Source organism: Cyrtonyx montezumae, unplaced genomic scaffold (genome assembly GCF_038088225.1).
Source record: "Cyrtonyx montezumae isolate F1298 unplaced genomic scaffold, pur_monq_1.0 scaffold_24, whole genome shotgun sequence".
NCBI lineage: Eukaryota > Metazoa > Chordata > Aves > Galliformes > Odontophoridae > Cyrtonyx > Cyrtonyx montezumae.
Window position 1 is genome coordinate 5598530 of NW_027071981.1, and position 12373 is coordinate 5610902.

Genomic DNA, 12373 nt, shown 5'->3' on the forward strand with positions numbered 1-12373 from the left:
ATTAATCTGTTTTTAATGTCTGGTACAACTGGCAGTACAAAGAGGGAAGTATCCTCCTCTGTCTCCTTTCCCTTTTCAAATATTCACGGTGCTTTTGTCTTGCCTGTGGAGGATTTTCCCTGTCACCTCAAGAACCTGTTTGTGCCAGCATACTCCTTGTGAACAGCAGGTTTGCCTTTGCAGCAAAGCCCTACAAGAAGGTTCATGGGACAAACTCTTGTCCATGCAGTCTGGCAGTACTCCACTGGTTTGAGAGAAGGAATGATAGATTATGCGGGGTGGAAATCTGTTTGTCCCTCCCCCCACACTCACTTCATGGCTGCCAAAAAAGAAAGTGCTGGCTACACTCTTTTCTTGGGTCTTGGCAACTCTTACTAATTAAGAAATGTATTTTTAAGCCAGGACGTCAGTTCTCTTCTTTCTCGTTTATAACACTGCCCTAACTGAGACATCCATAGTAAAGCAAAAACCTTGCTCTGAAGAGACATCAGATGCTCCTCGGCAAACTAAGGTGCCATCTCCTTTTAGCTCTTTTACCTCGCACAGATGCCAACACCACAGACTCTGAAGGCTGCCAGAAATTTGAAGTGAACTGTACACTCCTATACTGTCACTTTATTCTGTGATAAAAACAAAATTTCATCTCTGGTAAATAAAACTGCCCGATGTAACAACCAGTGTCATGCAACTGTAGGTATTTTATGATAACCGAAGCATCCTTTTCGCATGGTATTTCTTCCCACTGTGCACTGACAGCAATAGAGCTGCAGGGCAATCAGGTGGATACTGCTTTCCCCTTTGAAAGTTTTTTTTTGCTGTAATTTCCTCTCAGGAAATGTTTTCCTCTTTTTGTTCCTACAGAAGATGATAAATGATGCTGTTACTCTATAGTTTCATGGGGACAGAGATGAGGTGACTCACTGCTCAGAAGGAAACTTTGGATGAGGTCTCTTGCCCGCCACTGTTGTGTCCTGCCACCCTGGGTAATTTCAACACAAAACCAAGGGTCAGCCAAGCTGCATGTGTCAAAAGAAGTTAGACATGGTCCTGGAGCAAGATGAACATAACCCAAACACTACCATCAACCTCAGCTTTGCTGCCATCTACAATGTCCACGACGGGGATTTAACCTCCATGCGAAATTTCTCCTTCCCTTTCAATTTCAGTTACAGTGATTACGACCTGCCACTGGACAGCGAAGATGACGTGACCAAAACACGTACCTTCTTTGCAGCCAAGATTGTGATTGGGGTGGCTCTTGTTGGCATCATGCTGGTCTGTGGCATTGGCAACTTCATCTTCATCGCTGCCCTTGCCCGCTACAAGAAGCTGCGAAACCTCACCAACCTGCTGATTGCCAACCTGGCCATCTCAGACTTCATTGTTGCCATTGTGTGCTGCCCCTTTGAGATGGACTATTATGTGGTACGGCAGCTGTCCTGGGAGCATGGCCACGTCCTCTGTGCCTCGGTCAACTACCTGCGGACTGTCTCTCTCTATGTTTCTACCAATGCTCTCCTGGCTATCGCTGTTGACAGGTAGGTGAGTTAGAACTGCACAAGGAGAAGGCCAGATTTCGAGATTTTTATCAAGCTCAGCTGTTCTGTAGGATGTGTTCACATGAAGGTAGGTGCTACACAGACCTGGGTATCTTGTTTCATAACAGCTTAATTGTGTGAAGTCGTAAGATCACCCCAAAGAAAACTCAGTGGAAATTTGTTGATTAAGTTTTTGAGGTGAAAGGAATGTTCATTTATTGAAGCCTTCCCTGTTACCCCCCATAAAAATATATCTAACTCAACCGTTACAAGTCATTTAGGAAACAGGAGAGAGAGAAATTGGAAACAGTCAACAGACTAAGAAGGAAGGTGTTCTACAACTATACCCAATCCTGTTCCAAACTATGTATCTCTAAGGAACTTCCATTACTGGGTTACAAACCTTTTCTTTCTGTCCCACTTTTTCTACAAAATGTGAACTAAGTATCCTTCAGAGAGAGAAACAGTTGACTGGTGACTACAGAATTTAACAGGTGAGTTTCCTAAGAGGCTTACTGCCTTATAGGATATGTTTTTCTCCCTTCTGAAGTACTTTCCCCAGTGTTTGTTTTGGCGTGAAAGAGAATTAACAGGTAAGACTTCTATCTAGCTTGTCAAATTGGGTTATTATTCTCCATTGTGCTCTACTGAGCAAAACCAACATTAACCATTTGGTAGTACTGAGGTCTTAGCTGGATGCTCCAACCCAGAAGCGGATGCTCAGTGAGTATGATTAGCACCCTCCTTCGCTAAAATACTCTCCTGTGTCTTTCTTTACATACCTCTCTTGAGGATAGCAGAGCAGCAAACTAGGAAATATTCAAATGCCATTTACAGAACACGTGAAACATGGTTTCATAAAATGCTACATCACTGCAGCCTTGCAGAGGTTTTTTTACAGCCTTCATAATAGTGTGAGCTGAGTGCACTGCTGCACTACCTGCTTTTTGCTGTAGTCCTGAGATATTTCTCTGCTTGCCTCTCACTCCAAGAATTTCAACAAGTTATTATTTTATTACATTCTTCCTTCTAACTCCTGTTCTCTTAGCCTTGTGCCCTGTGGATTCTGACAGACTCAAGTACTGAAGATCAGCTTCATACTGATCTAAGCCTGACATGACCAACTCACAAACCCACAGACCCATACAGTAAACTATTTACACGAAGACCATCACAAGTCACCTTTTGTGTATGATCATATATATTGTATCATGTATATCCTGTGCATCTACATGCTGTATGATTTCTTTCCAGAACTTACTGTTCATCGTAATAGCATTTCCACCACCAGCCTCTGGTCAATTTCTGTCACGTGCTGTTTTGTATTCAGGCCTAACATCACCTAGGTTTTGGCACGGTCTGATCTCAAAGATAAATCAGATTAACCCTGCTGTTGGTTGTATAGAGATGGCTTGTGCAGAGCTGATGTTATTTTTGTTGAAATCAACACAAAATCTGCAGAAAGACACCGAGGAAGTTCAGAAATGTTTTGCCTGTTCTGGGGAAAAGGACAATTGGTTCCCATGAAACAAATCCTTAATCAGCCTCTAGCACAATAACTTTTGCATAATCTTAGGGACTCAAACTTTAGTTTCTTAGCAGTGTCATGTACACATCACTGTTTTCGATCACATTTTTCTACTTCTGAATTATTATTATTATGATTTATTTATTTTTAAAAAGCTTTTCCACTGCATCTCAGTTTGGTGAAGTAATACAGGTCACTGAGCCCTTAGGTCTAAAAGGAAATAAGATTTCTAGAGTATCTCCCCACACATCTTTTAAAACAACCCTGGAAATAATTAATCATTGAAGTTGATAGTAAGAACACATTGCTTTGGATTTGTTGTCTGTTATGAGTGAGCTTTTGAAGTAGTAAACAGAGAGAAAGCTAATTGATTTCACAACCATGTTGGTTGCATCACGTGGGTAGTTGACTTTGGCTCCTATTAGCTTTCTCTTCACATATTTATGTCATTATAAAAGGTTCACCTGTGTAGAGAGAATAATCCTGCCCTGTAGTGCCCTGCAGTTACAGCCAAAAGTGTGGTAAGCAATGGCAACCAGGAAATCCATCACAATAGCTCTCCTCTGACTGCCATGGACATTTACCCCATTCAGCCAAATGTTCTGCTAAGCTGATATGCATACCTATGACTACGTACACATTATCCCACAGTGTTCTTTCCACAGGACTCAATCTAAAAAATATTAATTTATCAGCTTCACAATGAGGCTGAATAATTCTGCTGACCCTTGATGTCTAGCTTGTAGCGCTAAGAGCAATGAGCAATTTATCTGCTTCCAAGATCTAGCTTGTGAAAAGCCCTAACAACACTCCATTTTATTTTAGAATGAATTAATCCTGTGGATTCTATCTGTGTATTTGATATACACAGACCAAAAAGCCTTTGAATGAATAAGAAATGCCACTGTCTTTTGTGTCAAACACAACTGCACTAGGAGCCCTGGAATTTCTCTGATAAAAATTTCCTCTAAGCAGTATTCTAATCTTTCTGGGTTAGAGAGCATTCTAATGTAAGCTCTTCTTATATCTGCAGCTTCTTAAAAAAAGAACCTTCTCAACTCCAACCAAATATTAGGAAAAAACAAAAACAAACAAACAAATAAAAGAATAAAAACCCTGCAATGCAGACTGAATGTTATTTGGTCCTAACTCCTTTTTTAACTGGATCAAGAGCATGTCACTGGTCTTGCAAGCATCATACTTCCACTTCACCATACTTGCTCGTGAATCACTGCAGTGCATCATGCAGCTTTACAGTCATAAGAAGTGCTAACACCTAACTCGTACAGGATGGCACATGACTTAACAAAGCATATTTCAGAATAATTATCTAAGCAACCCAAACAAAAATGTGCATGGGCAGAAAATGTACATACAGTCCTTTGCAGGTAGCTGGAAAACCACCTGTAACTATTGCTAGGGTCAGCTTCAACTTTATTTTAACAAAGCAAATAATGGAAACACTATCATGTATGTTAAAAAATAAAAATAAAATGAAAGAGAATTATTCAAGTAGTTCTCTGTGTAGGCAAAGTGTTCTCCTCCTTTTGTGTACTTGTCCTTTTACCCACACCTGACTAGAAGTACATTAATGAATATTTTAAATGCTTACCTGTACATGTGCTGCCCACCAAAATATTCCAGATGCTATATGTCCTGGATACAGTGCCATCTCCACATTGTGTTAGCTCCTATGAGCATATTTGTCAGTAATAGGAATATTCCTTCTCTTTCTCTTCTTCTACTCTATCCTTAACTTCCAAATACATGATCCCTGTTAAAAATGGAAAGGTTTATGTTACAACACTACATCATTTTTGGTTTGACATTGTTAGCAGGTGGGAGTTTAAGAATGAGTTCTTAAAACAATATGCAGTCAGGTTTTCAGATTGCCAAGTACCTACTATCCTAAGAAACTCCTTAGCTATTTGCTCCAGAACTTCTGTCCTGATTTAAGACCTCCATTCTAGGCTGCTACTTTAGCCAAATCTATTAACTCTTCACAGATGAATATGTCAGTCTCTAACAGTAACAGCAGTATCCCCCTGCCTCATTCTGTCCACCTGTATTTTGAACTGTGCTCTGGTTATTGCTGTTTACAAACTTCATTTTGAGTGTGTTTGTCTGTTCTAGGTACCTGGCTATTGTTCACCCACTGAAACCACGCATGAATTATCAAACAGCAACCATTCTGATTGCCTTGGTCTGGATCGTCTCCATACTTGTAGCCATCCCATCCGCATACTTCGCTACTGAAACTGTATTATTTATAGTAAAAAACCAGGAGAAAATTTTCTGTGGTCAAATTTGGCCAGTTGACCAGCAGATGTACTACAAATCCTACTTCTTATTCATCTTTGGCATTGAATTTGTTGCACCTGTGATTACGATGACCTTATGTTATGCCAGAATCTCTCGAGAGCTTTGGTTTAAAACCGTACCGGGATTTCAGACAGAACAAATCAGAAAGAGGCTTCGATGCAGAAGGAAAACCGTAATGGTACTGATGTGCATCTTGACAGCCTATGTTCTCTGCTGGGCACCTTTCTATGGCTTCACCATTGTCCGTGACTTTTTCCCCACAATCTTTGTGAAAGAGAAGCATTACCTTACCGCTTTTTACATAGTTGAATGTATTGCTATGAGTAACAGTATGATAAACACAATGTGTTTTGTAACTGTAAAAAATAACACCATGAAGTACTTCAAGAAGATCATGTTGCTCAGATGGAGATCAACATACCATGGAAGTAAATCTAGTACAGACTTAGATCTCAGAGCAAGTGCAATGCCAGTCACAGAGGAGGTAGACTGCATAAAACTGAAGTAAGTTTTAGGTGGTTCTAATCTCAGACATTTTGGAGGGGGAGGGAGAAGAGAGGAAATAGTACCACCTCAGAAGATTCTCTCTTTTGTCCATGCAAACACCCACTGCTGAGGGGCGTGAAGAAGCAGTGTACCATGGATTTCCACTAGAATCCTCCTACTGGACTGCTGCATAATCCCATAGTTCAGACTGATGCTGTGTATCAGTTTACCCATCTGTACATTTGGAATGCAGGCACTTGTTTTAGAGCTATTTAATACTGATAGAGAACAACAACAACAAAACAGTGAATGCATTAAAACATATTACAAACACATAAGAATTGGCCACCACTCCTAGGCATGATGTGTCTTTGTTTCTTCTTAACAGAAATCTTTTACTCTCTTTGAGCTTATCCTTCTTATCTTTAAGCTACTTGGTGTTGTCTCCAATCTTACACTTGGTATCCTTTTTCTTCAGCTTCCTCATGGGAAAGGTAGGAAGGATGGCAAAAAAGCCCGTTTTGCTTCATGTCACTCTTTACTATCCCTGTCTACCTTTCATGAAGAAGCTCCTTGAAGCCTTCAGTTGTCCAGTGTGTAGCATGCTCTGATGAAAGGCATGTTCTCTACAAAGTTTACAGAGCTAAATACTGCTTCTCAGTCTAGTAAAAACGTGAAGTCTCTTCACATGATATCTGGTTTAAGAATACGTTATCAGCATTGCACCCTGTATTTTTCTGTAGAGTTACTCTGTTATTTGGAAATTTAAGAGGGACAGTTTCCTTCTCTGACTTGCAGGCACCCTCTGGCCAGCTGCTGCTGCCTTGAGTCACCGGGCACTTCACAGAATCACAGATTCAGTCACAAAACTGGGGATGGTGAACAACTCCAGATCATCTAGACCACTCTCAGTTTGAGCAGGTTGCCTGGCATTGTGCTCCAGTGAGCTTTAATTTACTCAAAGGATAGAGACTCCATAGCCTCTCTGGGCAACCTCTTGTCAGTATTCAGTCCTCACTGTACAGGTGTTTCCTTTTGCTCTGATGGAAGTTCATGTGTTTCAAATTGCGCTCACAGGACTTGTCCTGTTTTTCAGTGGGATGCATTGGAAAGAAGAGCAAGTTGGTGGGAAAAAATCCACCCTACTAAACCATACCTAGACATCCAGTCTGTGTACACCTTCAAAATAAAATACAAGTAGGGCCAAAACTACAAAGATTTTGAGGTGATCTCTTCTGCAAGCAATGGAGACAGATGTTGGTTTAATCAAGCTGGTCACTGTTTGAGTTGAGTAGCTCATTCTCTGGCCAAATGTGAAGCAGCAACTCAAGACAAATTTGGCACTGCCTCCCCACAGCACGATTTTTATTACTCTCATTTTGTGCAACTCCATGTTGAACATTTCTTAACTGGAAATTGTGATAAAACAGGTGACAATAGCAGTAAGACATAATTTAACTACACTTAAAATGCCATGGACTATCGTGTATTGAAATCAAGTCTTTTCTATTGTGACAACATCTGCTTCCTGTTCTAAAGTATGTGGCAGCACCTACTTTTGGAGTAAATGGCTTTTGTAAATAATTTGTTTACTCGTGAATATTAAGTGAGCAGCAAACCTTGCTAATAAAACAGCAAACACAGAGTCAATATGAGCATTCTGAATTATTTTTCGTATTTCTTTTCCCTTAGCCATCATTACTCTATTCAAGCGATTAACATGAATTATCCAGTGTCTGTTGAAGAAAAACTGCCAGGCTGACCAATTAAATTTAATGGCAAAAGGATATTCAAATCCATTAACGTGCTCAAATCCTCTTGTCATTAGCTGCTCTTCAAAAAATATGTGGAGAGATCTCATCATTTCCTCTCTGAGGCAAAACCAATGCTGAAGTCATTCTTTTAAATTACATTTTTAGGGAAAGAGGGAAAAGTACTAAACCTATTGGTTTCCCATCTTGACAAAGAAATACCAAGGACTACAGACTTGTAGTATTATATCATCAAGAGCTTTAATCTTGTTATTTCCCCTGAAACTATCTGCCCATGTTTATCTTCTGGAATTCGTTGCAGCTATTAGGGATTAACTAGGAGTATTATCTGTTATTAGAGTGTCCTGATATTCTTCCCACCTATTTTTCCGAGAATCTTCTTGGTGAAATAGAGACAAGCAACCAACAATCTTCTGCACTGGGGAATTCACCTCAGGATGAGTTACTGCAAAACAAGCAAACCTACGCAAGTAATACCAACCAGAAGTCACAGGAAAAAAATGTTTTAAAATGTTGGAAATCACTTTGAGTGCTCTGTTGCCCCACGAGAGGAAATTCCTTGAATTGCAAAGAGAAACATTCTCAGAAGCATCCACCAGGGCCATGTGGTGATGGACTTCTTGTGGGCTGTGTTGGGAAAGTCCTTCACAGTGCGTGGCACCAAACTCCTTGTGGATGTACCTCTCTGTGCTTATCCTTTTGATAAAGGAATGTGAGGATAGGTTTCTAGAATGCCAAAAAAACCTTTTCATATATGTATATTTGCAACTCCATTTTCAGTCAACATAAACACATTTCCTGCAAGTATTAAAATGAAATGTATTAAGCTGCAATCTGACATGCTACTAAAAAATCTGATCATGTCTCTTCACCAGACTTACATAAGCCCTTATTTACCAAGTGAAAAACACCCCTTGCTTTGCAGCTCCTTATTGATGTCACCACTTTCTGGCAGTACATACATCTGTGAACAACTATTCTCAAGGATGAAATACAGGAAGTGTAACGTATCACCAGCAACCCCTGAAGAACACCTGGGAGCCCACTGAGAATTGCAGCCACTGCCACTGATCCAGACTGATGTGTTAGTGTCACAAAAACAATGTTAAATATCCCACCGGATTTGTGCTGCTAATAAATATTAAACATTAAAATAAGCTTTGTTACTTAAATACATTAACTATTTTTTGTGAGGGCTGCTCCAAGAGTAATGCCTCCTATCCTGTTATGTTGTCCCATAACATCAGAGGCAGATGTTGGTGGGATGGCAGTAAAGGCTGTATTTTCTCATCAATAGCCCATTACATTCTGCTGCAATGTGACAGATGGCAGCAGAGGGGCAATCTGACATGGAAGCATGTATGAGGCAAAGGCACTGAATTCCTCCATACAGAAAAAAAGGCACCTACTGACATTCACTGATGTTTGCTGAATGTTTACAGTGGATGTGAGTACAGTGTGGTGGTATGTGGTGCATTTCAGCAGAGGCAATAGTAGGTCACCTCCACTTGTGCAGATTTTTGCAACCACAGCATGCAGGCTCTTATCACTGGCAAAAAGGCACAACTAATGGTGGTGACTATGTTGAAAAATAGTGCTTTGTAGCTGAGCATTTCTTCTATCAAATAGTGCTATTGCGCTCTTTGTATCTGTTAGTAGTTACCACAGAAAGCAGAGCGAGGCGGCACACATACACTCACTTCATTCTCATTTTGTACCTAGAGGAATTACTGACATAAAATGTACTCTCTGCTCGATCAAACTGGATTGTTAAAAAAAAAGAAAGGAAAACTAAGAAACTGCTGTAATTAAAAAATGAAGTGATAAAACAAAAGAACGAACAAAGGAATGGCTAAGAGACAAAACAGCAGCTACTCTCAGCAAAAAAAGCACAGAGAATAAGTAAGTATTTCAGTAAAGAAATAAGGAAAGGAACCACAACCACTGCTCCTCTACCAAAGGAGGATGGCCTTGAAAGACTGGGGTGGGTTGCAATAGTCAAGACATGAAATTTCCATGAGAACTGATCTATTCAGGAGCTCAACTTCAATTCTGTTCCCACTGCTTTGAGTGTGACAGCCTTTCCTGTGGCAACAGCACCCTCCAGTTGCAGCCTCTACTATGCAGCATTGCATACCCAACCCAAGGCTCTGAAAATTTACCTGCTCATAACCACCACCTTGCTGACGAGGCCTTGCAGATATTCCCAAGTAGCAAGAAATGCTCTAAAAGTACTTGCACCCACACAAGCAAGGCACAACCAGCCCAACAGGAAAAGGCTACTCAGCAAAGTAGCATCTGCTCCAGATTCAGTTTTAATCACTCATGATCAACATTCTCAACTTTATCCATACCTGTAAGGAGAAGCACATAACACATGGTTAAGCACACATCCCAAAGGTCACCGAGTGAAAAATACTGAGGGCTGCACAACAAAATCAACCCTACACAGCATTGTAAACATGAAACACAACATGATTAAGCACTCTTAAGTGATGGTAATCTGAAGAAAACACCAAAGGCTCTGCTATGAAGCACTCCTCAAGAGCAATGATCTAAAAAACAACAATGAAGTCTGCAGGATGAAGCACTCTTCAGGAGCAGAGATCTGAGGAAGATGTAAAGCTGCGTGATGAAGAAAACACCAAAAACCCGCCCAGTAACTATGACTGAAGGGCCACTTGGTGAAGCACACCTCAAATGCCATGTGGTGAGGAATACAGCAGTATCTGCATGATAAAGAAAACACCAAAGGCTGCAGGATGAAGCACTCCTAGAGGAGGTGGACTGGGGAAAACACAAACAACTACACAATGAAGAAAACAGCAAAAACTTGAACGAAGAAGGACACATAAATGGCTGCTCAGAAAGCACTCCTGAAGGACTGCTCTTTGAAACACTCCTCAAGGGCTATGCAGTGAATTAAACACCGAAAGCTACATGGTGAAGCACGATTCAATGGTGCTGATCTGAAGAGCAGATCTGCACAACAAACAAACCCCTGAAGGGGTGGATGGTGAACATAACACCGAAGGCTGCATAAGATAACACTTCTCAAGGGCACTGTTGTGAAGAAAACAGTCTTCAGGACTTCTAAGAGTGGTGGTCTGAAGAAAACATCAAAAGCTGCAGGATAACCTCTAGCCTAAACTCTCCTCTTTCAATTTGAAGCCATTCCCTCTTGTCCTTTCACTATCAGTGCAATGAATCTCCCTCCCGCCTGCCTATAAACTCCCCTCAGATACCAGAAGACCACAATGAGGTTTCCCCAAAGCTTTCTTCAAGCTAAAGTCCACTTCCCTCAACCTTTCATAGGTTCATAAGGTTGGAAAGGACCTACAAGATCATCTAGTCCAACCATCCTCCTATCACTATCCCTACCCAACTACTACTAAATCAAATCCCAAATTTTCTTCATAGGCAAGATGTTCAAGCCCTCTCATCATCTTTCTGTCTCTCCTCTGGATCAATCCCAAAAGCTTTACATCTTTCCTGAGCTGGGGACTCCAGACTTGAGTACAGTACCCCAGATGGGGCCTCCTGAGGGCAGAATAGACAACCACCTCTCCTGCTCTGCTGATACCCCTCCTCTGTTGCAGCCCACAAGACCAACAGACATTGCACACTGCTGGCTCACATTAAGTTTTCCAACTACCAGGACCCATGAAGTTCTTTGTGGCAGGGCTAATCTGGAGTTCTCCCAATCCATATACACATCTGGGATTGCTCTGACCCACCTGTAACGTCTTGCACTTGGCCCTGTTGAACCTCACTAGGTTTACATGGGCACACTTTTCCAGGACCCTCTGGATGGCATCCCTTCCATCTGTCATATCAGCTATACTACCAGCTTGATGTCACCACCAAGCCTGCTGAGGATAGGTGAAGGGATTAAAAGCATATAATTGACAAAGATGTTAAAGAGTACCTGTCCCAAAACGGACCCGAGGGAATTTGTTTTCTTCTGAAGTCTCAATTAGACCAAAATTGTTAATAGGTGTGAACAAGCTAAAAGCAACACCAGACTAAAAGAGACCGTCTTGTTCTTATTGTATACATACAGCAAAATGGACTGGACAAGTGGTTCTGATTAAAATCAACCATTTTTGTTACAGGATTTGTTCCATCTCAAACAGTCTGCAGTGCAAACATACAAGCAGTTGTGCCAGGAAGAGACGACTAGGCTAAAGTTTGTGAAACTACTTCAGTGGAACATGGACCACTTTGTTTAATATATTATACTTACAGGCACTGCACAGAATCTTCAACATTAGGAAGCATCAGCCTAGTATGGAGTAGAGCAGTGAGGAGAACAGGGCTGCAAAAGACAGAAGATCTGTTTCATTCAGGTGTTTTAAAGAAAACCAAACCACACACTCAGATTGAAGTTCCGCCCAGAGCAGTACTACTATATTTACAGAATAAATTCCAGGCAGAGAGAATTTAATGATAAAACTATTAATACTGAATTTTAGTGCATACCTCACTGACTGAAAACACAGGAGAACTTGGCATTTAGTGTCTTAAGTGTCTGAGAAGTCTTACCAGTATCGCTAAGTCAGTACTTTCAGTCAATATTCAAATATCTTGCAGTTACAAAATTCTCCATCTAGAATAAAAGCATACACTGAGGCCAAAAGAAATATCAGGAAAATACACTTAAACAGAGAAAACTTGGTTCTACCCTTACACAATGCCTTTGACATTACATTTTCTTTATTCCTGAA

At 40.8% G+C, this 12373-nt stretch overlaps 1 protein-coding gene across 2 annotated transcripts; it reads left to right on the top strand.

Annotated features, from left to right (window-relative positions):
* Nucleotides 1–891: 891 nt before the first annotated feature.
* Nucleotides 892–7519, top strand: PROKR1 (prokineticin receptor 1). Of its 2 annotated transcripts, XM_065739546.1 has the most exons (3): nucleotides 892–1538; nucleotides 5200–5892; nucleotides 6971–7519. In XM_065739546.1, the coding sequence occupies exons 1-3, from the start codon at nucleotides 1021–1023 to the stop codon at nucleotides 7032–7034; spliced, it is 1275 nt and encodes a 424-aa protein (XP_065595618.1). In that variant the 5' UTR covers nucleotides 892–1020; the 3' UTR covers nucleotides 7035–7519. The 2 variants fall into 2 exon arrangements, with proteins under 2 accessions (XP_065595618.1, XP_065595619.1); XM_065739547.1 differs by lacking the exon at nucleotides 6971–7519 and having other exon boundaries at nucleotides 5200–5896.
* The last annotated feature ends 4854 nt before the right edge of the window (nucleotides 7520–12373 follow it).